Source organism: Maylandia zebra, linkage group LG17, assembly GCF_041146795.1.
Source record: "Maylandia zebra isolate NMK-2024a linkage group LG17, Mzebra_GT3a, whole genome shotgun sequence".
Taxonomy (NCBI): Eukaryota; Metazoa; Chordata; class Actinopteri; order Cichliformes; family Cichlidae; genus Maylandia; species Maylandia zebra.
Window position 1 is genome coordinate 12400156 of NC_135183.1, and position 18614 is coordinate 12418769.

An 18614-nucleotide genomic window follows, 5' to 3' on the forward strand; every position below is an offset into this window, starting at 1 on the left:
CGTGTGGTGAGTGATGGTGTGGTTTCTGTTGGAAAGAACATAAAAGTCTTCCATAATTAGGTGAACAGAGTGAATTAAATGTGTAATACAACAATACAAACAATACTGGATAGTGGAACATTCAACCAAAATAAGGGAGTGTCAACAAATGCTAATTTTACTATTTACATAAATCCTAACTAGGCACTTTACATTAGAGCTAACATGAGAAATTAGTGACGGTCCCTTAATGACCGCACGGCAGAGGCTGCTTCGCAGTAAACGGCAGTAACAATCGGTAAACAAAGTGTGCGCCAAGGATTAAACAAGGGAGGATAATGGCCGCAGCAAAGAACAAACACGATAAAACACAGAAACTTACAGTCTCATGGACGCACACCGCTAACAGCATTAGAGGAATGAAAATCCACACGGTGAGTAAAACTCTGCTGACTCTTCCCACCTGCAGCTCCGACCGAACTCTCTGCGTCGACATGTGCGTAATGATGAGGTAGAATTGTGTCTTCTGATTGGTGAAGAGAATGGGTTGCCTCACCGCTCATTGGCTAAACGGCAGCCGTATGCTGATATCTTACTCCGCAGATGCGGCTCCGTTCGTGAGTTCTGCGAACTGGCTGGCCTTTTGTACAGCCGCCCCCAACTTTGCGGAGCAAAGGTGCACTTCACTTAGGAAGGTCAGGCAGTAGACTCCGGTGGAAGAGCTGGAAGTCTGATAAGTCGTCCCACTGATCGTGTATATGTCTTGTCTCCAACCTGTATCTGAACGGTTCGAACCCTGCCATCTGCTCCAGGGATTACTTGGCTGACCTTACCAACTGGCCATAGGGCACGAGGGAGCTGCTGGTCCACAATGAGAACGATAGTGCCAACAGTCAACTCATCTCGTTCCTGCTGCCATTTGTGCCGCATCTGGAGTGAAGGTAGATAATTCCGGATGTAGTGGATCCAGAATTGATCCGCCAAGGCTTGACATTGTCTCCACCTACGACGGCTCAGGAGTTCGGCTTCTGGGTAGACGACCTGTGGCATACCGGAATCAGGCCGCCCCATCAACAACATGTTGGGAGTGATCGGATCAACGTCTGCTACGTCTGAGGAGACATAACCTAGCGGCTTAGAGTTGATGATGCTCTCTACCTCGCTGAGTATCGTCCTAAAGACTTCCTCGGTGACATGCTGCGAGCCGAGAATGGTATGCAGCGCAGACTTGATGGAACGAATCTCCCGTTCCCAGGAACCACCAAAATGTGGAGCCTGTGGAGGGTTGAAACGAAAATGAATCTGCTGGCTGGCCAACTGTGACTTCAGAGCTGGGCCGAGTGCGTTGAAAGCCTCCTGGAGTTCAGAGCTACCACCTCTGAAGTTGGTACCTTGATCCGACAGCAGTTCGAAGGGCTTCCCACGTCTCGAGATGAAACGACGCAGTCCCATCAGGAATGAGTCAGTGTCCATGCTGGCAAGCAGATCAAGGTAGACTGCGTGGGTCGTTAGGCATTTGAAGATGATCCCCCACCGTTTCTCTGTACGCCGCCCCATCTTGACAAGGTATGGGCCAAAGCAATCCACCCCAGTTGAATAGAAGGCTGGGCGATGAAGTCTTAAACTGGATAATGGAAGGTCAGCCATCTTGGGAATGACCAGCTGGCTGCGCCACCTCCTGCATTCAGGACAGTTGTACTGGTGCTTCCGGACGGCCTCTCGTCCTCGAAGTATCCAGAATCTGCGCCGGAGCTCAGCAAAGACCCTCTCGGAGGCCGGGTGAGCAAGCTGGCGATCGCAATCCTGGACGATGAGCTTTGTGATAGGATGCTGAGGGTCAAGAACGACAGGATGCAAGATGTCTTGACTGAGGGTTTCACATCTGCGAAGCCGCCCCCCTACCCGAATCAGTTGAGCCTCTGGGTCATACTCAGGAGCTAAGGCAAGTAGGCGACTGCTGGCAGCTACCGGTTTGTGAGATGACAGCCGAACAAAATCTTCAGGGAAACTGTCTTCCTGTACCTTCCGGAGGAGTGCTAACTCCGCTTGCCTGTAATCCTCTGCCGTGGGTGTCGAGTCAGCAGCTGTCCCATGGACAGCTCGAACGTAAGCTTCCAGCAAGGTCTGGTAGCCACTGAAAGAACCAACATCAGGTAGATGTGGATCAGGTATTCTGGTGATGTTTCCACAGAAGCTCTCCTTCCGCAGCTCTGATGAATCATCAAGGGAAACGTGGTTCGGGAGCTCCGGGCAGTATGATGCCGCCTGCCAGAGAAAAGGTGGGCCCCGGCGCCACCGATGATGAGAGGTGAGCTGTGAGAGCCGTAATCCTCGAGTGATGTTGTCGGCAGGATTGTCGCCTGATCTGACATATCTCCACAGGCTCCCTTCAGTTAGCTCTTGAATATCTGCAACTCTAGAGCCCACAAAGATCTTGTAGCGGCAGGATTGGGACTGGAGCCAGTTCAGGACTGTAGTGGAGTCGGTCCAATAGACAATGCTTGAGATATGAAGGGTGAGTTCCCTCTTGAGGACGGCAGCAAGCTGGGCTCCCACATGAGCAGCACAGAGCTCCAACCTCGGAATGGACTGTTGACGGACGGGAGCAACTCGAGATCGGGCAGCTAGGAAGGCTACCTGGATTCCCCCCATATGATCTTCTGTCCGAAGGTAGGCTACAGCTCCATATGCCTTCTCAGATGCATCGGAGAAGATGTGGATGCTCTGCTTGCAAAGGGATGGGTCTGTCTCTGGCTGCACGTAACAACGTGGCAGGGAGACATCAGGGAGCTGAATCAATTCACTTTCCCATGCATGCCACAGCTGCAGCAGGTCGATTGGCAGATTTGGATCATCCCAGTCTCTCCTTTTCCTCCAGAGATGCTGCACCAGGATTTTGGCCCGAGTGGTGTAAGGAATGAGAAGGCCAAGCGGATCATACTGCTTGGCCAGAACCCGATAGATGTTGCGCATTGTGGGCTCCACCAACTGCTCAGTGTGCCGAATCTGATATCTGAGCTCGTCAGACTGACAGTGCCATTGCAGGCCCAGAGTCCGCTCTGGTACATCAGTCCCATCGGGGGAAAACCACAGTTCACTGCTCTGTGAGACTGATCCAGGTGGCATATGACTGATGAGTTCTGGGTAGTTGGAAGCCCACTGTCGTAATTCGAAGCCACCGGTGAGCAGCAACTGCTGGATTTTGTTAACCAGTTGCTGGGCTTCGGGAAATGATGCGAAGCTCTGGAGGAGATTGTCAACATAGAAACATTTCTCCACTGTGTGACGGGTATCCTCGCTGGGGCTGCTGTGATCCAGAACGTGCCGCTGCAGAGCATAGGTGGCACAGCAGGGACTGCATGTCGTCCCGAAAGGCAACACTTGCCATTCGTAAACCTCTGGTTGCCTCGTGCGATCCATATCTCTCCAGAGGAACCGGAGGAAGGGCTTGTCCTGAGTCAAGAGGCGGACCTGATGAAACATCCCCTTGATGTCACTGCTCACTGCAATGGGATACTCCCGGAAGCGAAGTAACACACCCAGGAGCGTCGAGCCCAGGGTAGGACCAGGTAGGAGATGCTGATTCAGGCTGTTACCATTGTGCACGAAAGAACAGTTGAAGACAACGCGATCCTTGCCATTATGCTGAACCATGTGGTGTGGTATGTACCAGGTGCTACCATCCATCTCCATGTCTGCGATGGTCAGTTTACTCACATAGCTTGCATCCACCAGCTTCTGAATTTCCTGGTTATAGGTGGCTGCTTGTACAGGCGTCTTCAGGAGGCGCTTCTCCGTAGCTCGCAGGTGACCCAAGACAGAGTCCTTAGTGGAATGAAGCGGGACTGGTTCCTCTTTCCACAGCAACGGGGTGGCATACCGGTTGATACCATCCACCTCCACTCTAATGGTCTTCTCCTCTAGCATCTTGACAGCCATGGTATCCTGTTTTGAACGTGTGGCCACCTTCTCATTCTGGTATGGGAGAACATCCATCTGCCAGAGCTTGGCTACATTACTGAGAAGTTCAGCACTGGGAGTCAGGGTGCTTGTGAGTAGACACTGAGGAGTGGAGGCTTGATGTAGAAGAACCTTGGCTGGACCCTGCAGAGTCCAACCCAGCCGTGTCTTGAGTGCAGCTGGTCCTCCCCGTGGACCCAGATGGACAGGCTCTATTGGAGTCAGGAGATGTGGGTAGTCAGAGCCAATCAGCAATAATGGTTGAGCTTGGTGGAACGAATGAAGTGGAAGACTTCGCAGGTGGCGGTAGGACCTTTGCAGTGCATCAGCTGGATGTGAGTGTTTGGCAAGCCCAAGCTCAGTGGCAGTGAATGCTCTTTGGATCCGGAACCGTCTCCGAGGGTCAGTGGCGGAGGCTATAGAGAAGGAAACGGAATGTCCTTCCACCGTTCTAATATCTTGTCGGATGGTTCGGAGCGCCAACTCCTCCCTCTTTCCCTGAAGGCCCAGCTCTTGGGCAGCACTGTGAAGAAGGATTGTGCGCTCTGACCCATCATCTAGGATGGCATATGTCTCTAGCTTCATTTTGCCATTATAGAGGCACACCCTGACCATTTTCAGTAGCACACAGCTGGTCCCCCATGTTGGATCAACGTAGTACGTGACGGGTTGGACAGCTTCCTCCGCCGGTCTGTCAGAACTAGTGGATCGCGATGCATTAATCTCATGGAGTGTCTCCAAATGCACCTGATTGCATTGCTGGCATCTAGCTTTCAGGTAGCATTGCGCCTCTGGATGGTCCCTTCCACATCTCCAGCACCGCTTGCCTGTCTGAATCCAAGACAACTTCTGCTCTATATTGAGCTTCTTGAAATCTGTGCACTGATTGAAATAGTGCTGAAGATTATTACAGAAGGGGCAGAATTTCTTTGGCTTCCCCAATTTGGAAACTGGACGTGATGCCTGTTTTGGAGGCTCTGGGCCTTTAGCAGGAGGGTCGTAGCCCAATAAGACGGTTGTGGTTGCCGCTGCAGATCTCTGCTTGGGTCTGGCACCCTTCCCACGATCCACACGTGGCTCTCGAGGTTGCTGATGATGATGGAAATACACATCATCATCTTGGATGCGGACTTCATATTCAAGCCACTCTGCCAAATCTGCTAAGGTTGGGATGGGTGTCTGAATGATGAACCGCTTAAACTGCGCTCGAAGACTGTGTGGCAGTTTGGACAGCAGTCTGGTGACGTGTGACCCACACTCTAGTTCTGCTCTCCCCTCTTTCCCAAGCTGTTCTAACATTCCCACGAGAGCCCTCACTTTCAGGGCGAAAAGACGGAACGCTCGGCTGTCACCACTTCGCACCGGAGACTCTGACAACACGTCAGTGATCCGCTGCAGGGCAAGTTTGTGAGGTTGACCATACAGCTCTATCAGGGATGACATGGTCTGGCTGTATGGATAGCGACTATTGCTGTAGGAATCGGCAATAAGGAGGGCGTCTTCCAACTTGAGGTGATCGACTAGGATCTGGTACTTGAAACGTTCAGTTGCATCGTGAGGCAGGATATTGTCAAGGGCCATTCGCAAACGAGCGAACTGGCTGGGGTCATCAGACGTGAAGTATGGAATGTGTGGTGTTGGTCCCCGGTACACGGTCTCTGTACTTGGTAGAGGTTCGTGCTGACCATATTTCCTCCAGGCTTTGGAATCAGTTGGCGGCCAGCGAGGCGGGTCCCCAGTCATCTCCCGGAAGCTTTCTGGTTGTTGGCGCTGAAAGGTGTATGGCTCTGCATATTCAGGGGTGACCTGCCTCTTCACACATGCTCCAGGCCCATACTCGTCCTTCACGTTAATTTTCCCGACCTGTTCAGTCACAGGAAGTTGACTGTACTGATAAGGTGACGTACATCTGAAAGGACCTGAGGCTGCTGCACTAGCAGGAATTTCTGATACCGGAGGTGGTGGAACAGGGAATGGCTCAGCACTCTGAGGATCAAGTGGAAGTGATGCCTCTGGCCAAGGTAAATCCTGTATGTCATCCTCTGGTATGTGAAAGGAACGTACCGTGTGTGGGTAGTGTCTGGAGGCATGGTCAGGATGAGGAGACTGAGGCATGGAATCAGTCCACAAGGACTGCCTCTGGTCCTGGGTACTGGGGCTTAATGCAGAAGGTTGGGGAGCTGGTGACGTCTGGAGGGCTGAGGACCGGAGAGAGAGGGCACCAAGCAGAGTCTGAACCTCTCGTCTGAGCTGATTATTATCTTCCTGCATTTCTCTCAGTGCTGATAATACCACGTCTGAGGTGCCATGCTGAGAAGTCTGGTCAGCTGGAGTGGCTGAGGTGTTGGGATGTGCCCCATGGTCATCAGGGGACTGGTTGTGCGACACATGCACCTGTGGTAGTGATCTCCTTGGCAACTGCACCAAGAAGTCATCGAGGTAACGAGGCCGATGACCATCGCGACGAGGACGAGGAGTGGATGAGAAAGCCATCTTGCCTGTGAAACTGTAACTCCGGCTCGAAGGACCATGTAATGGAGGAGGTCACTGTAAGTGGGACGGACTTGACCTCCTGACTATGACTGATGTAGATGATAAGGTGCTGACTCTAAGAATCCACAATCTCAACAGGGTTGTCCGATAAGAACAGATGGCATATCCACAAAATCCACTGCCACTCAGGTATCTGTCGTTCACTCATTTATTTAGCAAGAATCCGAAGCACACATCCATAATGTGAGTGAGGGGATTTAACAGACTGTAAAATGCTATATGCCGTGTGGTGAGTGATGGTGTGGTTTCTGTTGGAAAGAACATAAAAGTCTTCCATAATTAGGTGAACAGAGTGAATTAAATGTGTAATACAACAATACAAACAATACTGGATAGTGGAACATTCAACCAAAATAAGGGAGTGTCAACAAATGCTAATTTTACTATTTACATAAATCCTAACTAGGCACTTTACATTAGAGCTAACATGAGAAATTAGTGACGGTCCCTTAATGACCGCACGGCAGAGGCTGCTTCGCAGTAAACGGCAGTAACAATCGGTAAACAAAGTGTGCGCCAAGGATTAAACAAGGGAGGATAATGGCCGCAGCAAAGAACAAACACGATAAAACACAGAAACTTACAGTCTCATGGACGCACACCGCTAACAGCATTAGAGGAATGAAAATCCACACGGTGAGTAAAACTCTGCTGACTCTTCCCACCTGCAGCTCCGACCGAACTCTCTGCGTCGACATGTGCGTAATGATGAGGTAGAATTGTGTCTTCTGATTGGTGAAGAGAATGGGTTGCCTCACCGCTCATTGGCTAAACGGCAGCCGTATGCTGATATCTTACTCCGCAGATGCGGCTCCGTTCGTGAGTTCTGCGAACTGGCTGGCCTTTTGTACAGGTGTTAAACAAATAAATAAATAAAACTACTTCCCAATATTGATCATGAAATTTATCTGATTTATAAGTCAGTGAGTCTGACCTGCTTTCAACAGATTTAGAAGGAAAAGTGTCAAATGCTACCTTTAGTTAATGCTGCAGACGACACATAATCCTGCAGAGTTGTATCTGCTTCTCTTCCTTGCATTGCTTATTTGGCTTTTAAAATGTTTGTACAGGCATGGACTGTGTGTCATTGCTGTGCCGTCAGGAATTGTTATGTGATACGCCGTTTAGAGAAGCAAGGAGGACTCTTGGTTTATGAGTCACTTGCATATTGACAGCTCTAAACACTTTGTCGGGGCCGTTGGGGAGGGTGTAAACATGCAAGGTAATGTGTTTTACAGCAATGATGCACAAAGAATAAAAGGGTGATTTCGGGTGTATCTTTCAGAGGAAGCCACAGTTCTTTGGAATCATCTACACCAGGGGTGCTCAATACGTCGATCGCGATCGACCAGTCGATCGCAAAGGTAGTATTGGTAGATCGCATGGCATTAAAAAAAAATAGATGCCAGCCTATCATCCATCCCGTCACTTGATTGATACAGGGAAGCCAGTCAGATGACATCGGATTTTTTTCTGACGCTTAGGTCGCTGCGCATGTGCAAACAGCGGCGCGAAGTGTAGTAAAACTGACAAGCTAGTCAGCGAGTTAACTCCAAATTTTAGCTCTCGGTTTTTTCTAAACCTAAGAAAGGGTTAAAAATGAGTGAGGGAGCTGGACCAAGTAAGAAGACAAAAACGTATCACTTTCATAGGGAATGGGAGGAAGACTTTTTTTTTCACGATGTCATTTTCGAAGTGCGTTTGCCTCATCTGCCAGGCTGCCATCGCAATGCCAAAGAAGGGAAATGTGGAGCGGCATTTTCGAACTGTTCACGGAAAATACGACACTACATTCCCGCCGAAAAGCGAGCTAAGAAAGAAAAAGGTGAAGGAACTAAAATCCCAGTTGTCCGGACAGCAGTCATTTTTCACACAACAAACTTCAAAAGCGAAAGCCGCCACCGAAGCATCGTTCCGGGTGAGTCACATCATCGTTAAAAACAAGAAGTCTTTTCAAGATGGAGAGATGGTAAAAGAGGCATTCGTTGAAGCAGCTGACTCATTGTTCCGAGACTTTAAAAATAAGGCAGAAATAACATCTTCGATCAAAGCTCTCCAGCTGTCAAGAAGTACAGTTACACAGCGCTGTGAAGCCATGGCGGAGGATTTAACCCAGCAACTTTGGAAGGACATCGGAGATTGCCAGTGTTTCTCACTGCAGTTGGACGAATCTACGGACGTGAGTGACACAGCCCAGGTGTGCATTTTCATTCGTATGGTGTTTACTGATATCACTGCAAAAGAAGAGCTATTAACAGTCCTGCCCATGAAAGAACAGACGCGAGGAGAGGACATATTTCAGTCGTTCAAAAACTTTATCGAGAAAACCCAGCTCCCAGTGTACAAATTGGTGTCTATTACCACAGATGGAGCACCCGCAATGGTTGGCCGCTTGAATGGATTTATTGCCAAGTGCAGGCAGGACGATGCTTTCCCGGACTTCCTAAATTACCATTGCATAATCCACCAACAAGCGTTATGCGCTAAAATGCTCAACATGAAGGAGATCATGAATGTTGCAACGAAGATCGCCTGTTCTATTCGCGCCAGATCTCTTCAAAGACGGTTATTTCGTGCACATCTGGAGAAGGCTGACTGCGACCACTCTGAGTTGTTGCTACACACTGACGTGAGGTGGCTTAGTCGAGGGAAATTCCTGCAAAGATTTCGAGAGCTCTGTCCGGAGATTAAGGAGTTTTTCCGTGTAGCTGGACAAGCAGAATACATGCAACTTAATGACGGTCAGTGGCTGTTAGACTTGGCATTTTTAACCGATCTGACAAACATGTTGAATGACCTTAATCTACAGCTGCAAGGAAAAGACAAAACAGTGATCAACATGATCAGCTCAGTTAATGCTTTCAAACGAAAGATGCAACATCTCTCTTTAAAGCTGCAGCGCCATGATTTGATAAACTTTCAAAACCTGGCGTCAGAGCTGGAGATGCAGGGGATGGCCTGTTTGCAACTTGACAGTGCACGCTACACAGAGCAGATTGACAATTGTCTGTCAGAGTTTGACAAACGCTTTCAAGACTTTTCTTTGCTCGAGCCAGTCGCTACCTTCATGTGCTATCCTTTTCGGGAAGATGCTGATGTCGATTCACTCGCATCAAAAATTGCAAAACTATTTCACCTGAACTCTTCTGGAGTGGAAGATGAGATTTTGACACTACAAGCCGACATTGAGCTGAAGTCCAGAGATCATGGACAGTTCTGGAACTTACTCACAGAAGTAAAGTACCCCAACATGAGGAAATGTGCTGCCTCTTTGACTGCATTATTCGGCTCCACTTATTTATGTGAGTCATAATTTTCCCACATGAACATCATTAAGTCCAAGTACCGTTCCACCATGACTGATGAACATTTGGAAGTGTGTTTGAGGCTGGCCGTCAGCAGCTACTGTCCGGACTATGCATCCCTGGCTGATTCAATTCAGTGCAAGTCATCAGAGTAAACTCAGGTAATGACAAAAAATTTACATTGTTAATTGTGTTGTGAAATATTGGATATTGCGGTTATGCATGTATATACATTGTAGATATAAAGAATCCTCAATATATTTATAAATAAGTATATGTTTTGGATTTTTGTAGTGGGTAGATCATGTTGACTTGGTCATTTTATAAGTAGCTCACATGCAGAAAAAGTGTGAGCACCCCTGATCTACACCATTATGGAATGCTGTAGAACACATTCACAGGAATGTTTTATTTAATAGACAAACATATACACACTTGTCAAGTGGTTGCGAGTTAGTGGTTGTGGTTTAGTTACAAATATACATATAAGACGTGAATACAAAAAACAGCATCGGCTGTATGTTCTTGAGCATTACGAAATATATTTGAATCATCAAAATGCTTACATGTAACATCAGTTTGGATTAAATTAGGCCTCAGTCACCCGGGCCTAGAGACCGGTCAGGGACCTCCTGACATGTCTGGATTCTAGAAAAATGTGGATTCCCCAACCAATTGGCAGCTAGTTGCTGGAGGCTTCTGGCTGTATTTGGGTGAAGTTGGTCTTAAAAAGATTACTGCCCAAAAAACCTCCCAGTGATTGCTTTTATTACTTGTAGCTTGCATTAAAGACGTCGATTTGTGGGCAAAGACTTTGTAACTAACCACCAAACAGCAGTGAATCTTAAAAAAAAAGTGCAATGCAAACCAGAAACAGAATATTCACTTTTAACATAAAAGTTGTGCCTTACCACTAAAACCAATGTTTCAAAAGTTGCAACTTTTACTTTAAATGCAAATGATGCAAACCTCTCACCAACTAGTTGGGGAATACGCATTTGTCTTAGTGACCTGGGATTACCTGGGGTCAGTGACTAGTTTCTAATCCTCCATGCCTGTTTCACAGTTTTCACCGCACCTCCAGCAACCAACCACTCACTAGCCAGATGGGCAATACAAATTTTTCCCTTGCAACCAGTGGTTGCCAGGTAGTTGCCAACTGGTCTCTAGGCCTATGTGACTGATGTCTTGGAGCACAAGACTATTTGCAATTGTTGTTGGTGGAACAAAAGAATGTAAAAAGTAACTGTAGGCTGTGAAAGCAATAAGCACTAATACACTCTAACTTCTTGGCTAAGTAAGCCTGGCCGGAGTGCATCATTGTGCTGCAATTCTGAAGCCACCAGACAATTCTGAACACAAACTGATGGAAAAACACTTCAATAATCTATTGTTCACAGACTTCCCTCTAGTTATTTTCTGACATGTGTAATGTCTTAGAAAAATGATGTTAAATCCCTTCTGGGGTCAGAGAAGAGTGGAAAAAAATCAGAGTGAAATCAAAACGTTTTACTATTGACAACTGAACCACTCTAGACTATTCTGGATTTTAGGCAGAAGTGAACGAGCCAACATTGCAACATTCACACCTCAGTGGGGGTGGGGGGCTGACGAGTGGCAAACAAAAATCTGTTTTTCTATTCACTTTCTGAAATGCTGGCAGAAAAACTGCATTGGCAATGAACATTTCTGGTTTATTGAGGATAGAAGGCAGAAACTGGGAAAAAGGTCTTATCATTTGCAGCATCTTTTAATGACAGCTTTATGAAAAAGTATATGAAAACCATGAACATAGGAAGTACAAGCACCAGTGGACTCATTTGAAAGTCATGAAGACTTAAATTGTACTGATGAAGAATTTTGTAGAAACTTTAACGAACGTAACCCCTGGTATTTGTCTTACTCTGAATTGTTGTGAAGTAAAGAAGGTTCTTAACACAAGATAAGATTATTTTTTGAATTGTTTTGAAAAATATGATGAATTTGATGTTAAATATAGTCATATATAAACATCCACAGTAGTAAGAGGTTAACTGCCCTCAGTCTGGTATCAGCAGTGGCCCCTAGGTCATTCTGAAGTCGTCATTTCAATACTATTTGCCTAATCTCAGTACAAGATGGCTGTAGATGATTGCCACTGTATCCGGGAAGTACTGGCCCTTGATGGATGTGGGTCCGAAAAGACCAGCCGATAACACACACTTATGACGTACGTGGCCATGTTTGAGCTCAAATGTGACGTATCATAGTATCATAACATAGTAGTAAGTGCAGGTCATTAATCTCACTATCAGTGGAGAGCGGTGGGCCCGGCAGACTGGAGCTGTGTCTGCTCGAATTCAAGGCTTGACTTTGGTCCACGCCAGAAAAGAGAGCATTTCTTTTAACTTTTCAGGCTTTAACATTCTTGTCTGGCAGCTGTGCAAGCATGTTGTGGAACAGGGCTGAGAACCTCTTAAGCTCCAAATGAGCTGGAAAAGCCAGCTCTGGTCGAGCTCTATAGCTGAGAAGACATGAAGTCGCAGCTTCTCAAAACTCTCTGCAGCACAGCAGAGTGCGCAACATGTTATATTCTAACTGAAATTGGTGTGACCAGTCCGTTTATAAAGCTCTGTATGTGTTTCTGGAATAATTTGAATAAGTGCCCTCATGAATGCATTTATGCTTTTCATGTAAAAAGTGGCTTTGCTTTACATTTGCATGTTTGAATGAGGAGGAAAGTGTGTGCTGGGGCCGATGGCTTTGTGCAGCCATAATCGCAGCTCTATTAAGTGTTCACTGTGAGCCATGCCACATGTCAGCTGGAGTCAAGCAGCTAGAGAGGGAAGATGGAGTGGCTATAACAGCCTGGGAGAGAGGCGAGACGCAGAGTGGGAGAAGGGAGGATGGAGGGGTCAGCAGAGGAGGGAGGTCCAGATAAGTCATCACTTAAGTTGTGGTTTGGGTGCTCTGTTTGTTGTAAGATGCTTTTTAGGCACTTTTGGAAAACAAGGAATCGAGTATAAGATCTGTTTTCTGCCTGAGGATTTAACACTTGTTTAGCAAAACAAACCTTTTATTCTCTGCCAGCTTGGAGATGATATTCTCTATCGGAGAATATTTTATCGACAGAGACTGTGACGCTATTGCAAATTACTACGTATATATTATTGAAAGGCAGTCAGCAGTAGCAGAGAGTTGGTGTCATAGTGGTGAGATTGTACTTTGTGACCTGTGCTCAGTACTCTGAGTCAGCAGGCTGCCTTTGGTTTAAACCAGGGATTTTCCCGCAGCTCAGTCCCTTTGGTTGTGCTCTATCTGTGTTCTATCTCACAGGAGCATATGGAAAAGATTAAATATAACACACTGTAAGAAGAAAAAAAGAAAGAAAGTCGCAGCCACGGCAGTTGAATGCTGAAGCCACGAAACTTCTACCGTATTAAGGGGATGCTGCCCTGCTGAGGTCACTGCTGAGTCGGTTAATATTGAATCAGTTATGTTTGTTTGAAGTTGCCTGAATCTGCACAAAGATATTTTACATACATTGATATTTTACCTGTTAACTTTTTTTATTGGTGTAAGATTTTTCATCAGATTTTAATTTGGCATTCATGGCCATTTCCAAATCAAAGTGTTTTAAGCAGGCTTTAAGTTTCAGTGATTCCCTGTCAGCTACAGAAGGATGGCATTTTATTATAAGATGTAATATTAAACTTTGAATTCAGCTTTAAAGCATTGCATGTATAATTTTTAGTACATCTTTTACTGTAGGCCTCCAGCATGTTCGGACTATGTTGGAAAAACGTCTCTTCAGTCTATCAGTCATCTTGAACACTGAGTACTGGTTTGGTTTTAAGTCTTTAATAAAAATAAAAATAAAAAAATAAAATAAAATTATAAATAAAATAGATTTACTGATTCCTGAATCATATGTATACAGAACAATGTTTTACAAGATAAAGAAGCAAAGCAAATAAAATACAACAACAGCAGATAAAAAAGGAAATAATTTGTGTTGATTTTTTTTTTAAATGAAATGATTATAAAATTTTGCTATAACATGCATTATAACTCAATATGGTCACGTGATCTACATAATTAAAAGAAGTAAACAACGTAAATCAAAACAGGAACATGTAATTTTGGATTGCAGTGTCAGTAGTTATGCCATTACATTTAGTTCACTAATTACATTAGTAAACTATGCATAATATAGAAGCAAAGTTACTCTCCAGAACTCTTTATATTATCCAGTTTGTTGGAAAATTTGTATTGTAGAGTATTTTAATAACTCGAAAAGCAGATCTGGCTTGTATTTTAATAATTACAGATATCAAATTGAGTAACAATAACAACAAGAGCTGTACTGAAATCCACATTTCATATCACTTCCAACAGAAATTTAGAACTCCGAGACAATAGAAAAAAAAACATTTAAACGTTGGTCAGCTCGGTTTCCCCTCGTGTGTGTCAGAATATGTTTCAGGTAAAGGGGTCCGCAGTGGTCGCTGGCTGTTTCTGAGCTGCAGTCAAGTGTGGAGTGTGTGATGGGGGGTCATCCTGTGGCCATGTGAACAGGAAGGTGCGGGTTCAGTGTGAAGGGCTGAACCTCTGAGCTGTTTATCAGATAGCTAATGAAGCAGAGCGATCCTGAGGGAGGAGGAGTGGGAGAAGGGGAAAAAAGAGGGTAAAAGGTAAAAGAAGGAAAGCGGGTGTAAAGAGGCCGAGAACGAGAAGTTATCGCTGAACGGGCTGAGATGAATAAACCAATCTTCCGTTTCATTCTTCTTTATTCCCACTACAATACGTAGAAAAATACACATCAGAATATTTATTACATGTCCTTGTTAAAAAAAAATCAGCAGAGGCCATATCACTCAGCTCCTGCCGTAAACATTTTCTCTGGCTGCAAGAGAAGCAGACCTACGTTTCCAATTCCCATCATCACAGCCATCCAGTTTACTGCAGGCTACACATCCATCAGTGGGGTTTTTCAGGAAAAGGGAATGAGCCTGCTTCATTACAAGTTCAAATAATCAGCCAGTCAGATGATCAAAACAGTATTACAGTGTAGATGTCAGTGTTTGATACTCCACTGTTTCCAGTGATGCTTATTCCTGCTCACGTCGAAAAGGAAAGCGCTGACATATTTTGGAAATGGCAGACTGGGAACTCACCTCTGATTAAATTCTCAGGATTGATGTCATGTCTGTATTGTTGATATAAATTTAAAATATTGTAGTGTAATATGCTGGCTACTTTTGTGGTAACACTCAATTATTTTGTATAAACTGTTTAATGTAGCAAAAACAACAAGAAAAGAAAGATCTGAATGAAATTGACATCTAAGTTTGCCTTTGCTGTCTAAAGATCTTCAACATACACTGATATAACGGATAAAAGCAAACTCTTCACTCGTCTTCACTCAAGACTCGTGTGCTTCGTGTTTATGAACATGCCGTCGAGCACTTTGGAGCTGGAGCTAAAAGAAGACTGCAGGAATATTGCACAAAAATGTCATAGCTCAATTTATATCCATGATCAATATTTATGCCATTATCCATGGAACAGTTTAGTTTTGACTCAAAAAGATTTAAAAAATGGAATTGAAACTTTTTATTGTTTGATGATTGAATATAAATGCGCCTGTATAGACAGTGAAAGTTTAGAAAACTACAGTTTTGATCTTTATGGACTCCTGTTAAAACATCGGGGTCCTCTGCATCTGCAGTTGTTGCTGTAGTAATAAAACGTTAAAGTGGTTTACACCATTTGACCCACGGGGCTTTCTGCTTTCAAATAATGCATAATCGTGGTCAAAGCCATGGAAAAACATAGCAGTTCACAACATAAAAGGTTTAAACTGTCGGACTGCTAATGAAATATTCTGTTATCTCTTCTGCTTGTTTGTTACTTATGATTTGTCAGAAGCAGCCGTTTGTAAGAGAATTACATTTTCCTGTAAACTTCACAGGCCCAAAATGTGGCAGCAGACTGAATAACATATTCTGATGACGCCCTGGATGCTTTGTTTTGCTGTCAGTTACACGCCGAGTTGCAATTTTTGTCTTGTGTAGCCGTGTGAGAGTCTGGTTTGTTCATCAGAGGCCAGAGGGTGAGAGGTCAGAGGTCAGGCTCAGGGGAGTCATCATTGTTGAGCGCTCAGGTGACCCTGAACGATCCTCAGGTAGAATGGCCCTCGCCTCCCTGAGGAAGTTCATTCCATCACTGCTGGTGTGTTTGCGAGAAGGCATGTGCTTAAACAATGCCACAACAGTGCACAGAAATGTGTGCATACAGTAGTTCAGCATGCAAGCTCACAGTATTACACAACATTTAGAGTAAGAGAAACGGGACTGTTTTTTTTTCTTTTCACTACTGGTGACATTATCATAGAATTGTAAACAAATTAGCAGTCGCTGTTACTTTGATTACTATGAAAATCTGATGCAAAGATTACTATTCCGTATCACAACTGACTTTCTTTTGACTGTGTCAGTTTTTAAACTGTTGTGTGAAAAAAGTACCACGAACTGGTTTTCGGGGTACTTCTGGGGTTGTATCAGTGCATGTTGGAATCAATCGGGTACTGAACACTGAAACTTAAACCTTTTCACAGATGCACTAAAAGGTTTTACCTTCACGAGATGTCAGGGGTTTTAGTGATCACCCAAATGTCTAGAGGCACGTTTCATTTGTTGTTTCATCAAGGCATCGTATCGAGCAGTTTAACCTTTGTCTTTGTACTGTTTGCAATCTTTTAAACTTCAATGCACAGAAATGTTTGCATCTTTCTGCGCAAGTTTTACTGCAAAACAAAAACGTTGCCAACAAACTGCTGACAGGAAGTTGTAAGTGTTAAATGTGACCCTTTACCCATAGAACTGAGAAAAAAATGATGAGATGTCAGAGATTTTAATCTGCTGATATATTTTATATTTACAAGCCCAGTTGTTGAGCTATTGAAGGGGAAATAATGAAGAGTCGGAGAATACATGACATTCATGACTGTTTATAGCAACTTAATATAACAGCTGGGTTTAATTTCACAGTATTTTTTTCTTCTTCAAATAGTTCAGAATCTGAAGCAAATAAATAAATAAACTGAAATGAGTTAGCACAATTTGAAACAATAGAGTCTCAATTACACACTGATTTTAGTCTTGTTTATATAGAAATTGCATTTAACATGAAAAAATTACGACTAGGCCTTCTGTGTCACTCTCATTCTGTCTTCTTCTGTGATTTTAAAGAGTGGAGACATGAGCGTCTGTTGGTCTGTCTTTGTGTCCCTGGCGAGTTTCTTCTAATCATGCTGGATGTGCCAGGGGTCAGCAGCTCTGACCTGCTGGCTCCAGTTCACCATAAATATTATGGAACCACGCCTTCGCTAGTTGTTTAATATAGCACCGTGTCCGTTAAGGGACCTAAAGTAATAGGTTACGCTGGGGTATCTAAGCTAATAATAACGTTGCCTGCACAGTGTAATTAGGAATAGTAAACACGAGTCAGGATATAAGGTTTTGGAAAATTCATTTGTATTTGAGGAATTTCATCAGCTTCTTTACTTTCACTTTATGTGTCTTAAAATATCTTTGAGTTGTTAGAGTATGTCAGTTGTGCAACGCTGTTGGCCTGAATGCACGTGTATTCATGGCCACGTGTGCATTTTTGTGTGCCAGCAACACAGTGGGCCTGTGGGAGTGCTCTGTCCTCCTTTCCCACAGTATGTGTCCCCTGAGCCCTTGTAGTGACGTCAGGGCAGAGGTATGGGCGAATGCCCCGCTCAGAGGTCGCAGGTTCACTTCCTGTCTGTCAGGGCTGAGTTTGGCACGGTCCAGTGTGGATCACCGAACTGTCTTTATGATCTCTCAGTAGTTTGACCTCTCTGTCTTTGTCTCTGTGTCTGTCTCTTTCAGGCTATGTGGCTGATGCTGCAACAGGAGGAGCCCGAGGATTTCATCATAGCAACAGGGGAGGTGCACAGTGTGAGGGAGTTTGTGGAGAGGGCCTTTGGACGTGTGGGAAAGACCATTGTGTAAGTCAACATATCAGTATTCTTTTTGCAGTCAAAATCACAGATTTGCCTGAGAGGCCTCAATATAAGACACCCCAACCCTATGTCACTTGTCTTGGAAAGATTCCTCCCATGTTTAACCTGTCATTCACCTCCCCTCTTATGTGCTGTGAGATACTGACATGTGGTGAAGGATGTGTTCGTTTGTGGGGGGGAAAAAAGGCAGGTGACATGTTTTGTCTGGATGAGACTTTAAGGAAACAAACTACACAAGAAGTAATCACGGCGCTTGAATCTTGGAGCAGGTGTGGGAAACTCTTAGTTCCTGCTAAGATTTCTTTCTTTCCAGGTGGGAGGGAAAGGATGAGAAGGAGGTTGGCCGTTGCCAGGAGACAGGGGTGGTACATGTGAAGGTGGACCCAAAATACTTCCGTCCCACCGAAGTGGTAAGTCAAGTTTCTCCTACCATTTGTGTCTATATGTATAATGCACGTGTATTCATGCACCCAGTTCTTACACCTTTGGTCTGTTTGCCCCTCCCTCTGTGTTCTGGGAACCTGGAGATGCTTGCTATACTGGCCTATATAAAGTCTATAATACACATTTGTACATTTGATCCCAGAAACCTTTGGTGATTTTTCTCTCTAACTGCACAATACTGTGGACCACACCAACCAAAGGAGGCTTCAGAATGAAAATGGTTTACTATAGTGGTGCAATCTATATAGTTGCATATAATTTATAATGCATCACGGCACATATTTATTGTTCTATATAAGAATGTTTCATGGTTTTTCTTTGTGTATGTGTTTGCCGGTAAT

General features: G+C 44.8%; 1 protein-coding gene across 1 annotated transcript in view; it reads left to right on the plus strand.

Moving 5' to 3' along the window:
• Window positions 1-18614, plus strand: part of gmds (GDP-mannose 4,6-dehydratase) — a 205686-nt gene that overhangs the window by 142815 nt on the left and 44257 nt on the right. The window contains exons 8-9 of the mRNA XM_004571763.3: window positions 17696-17814; window positions 18143-18239. Of these exons, the coding sequence (XP_004571820.3) occupies window positions 17696-17814; window positions 18143-18239 (216 nt within the window). The remainder of the gene's footprint in view (window positions 1-17695; window positions 17815-18142; window positions 18240-18614) is intronic.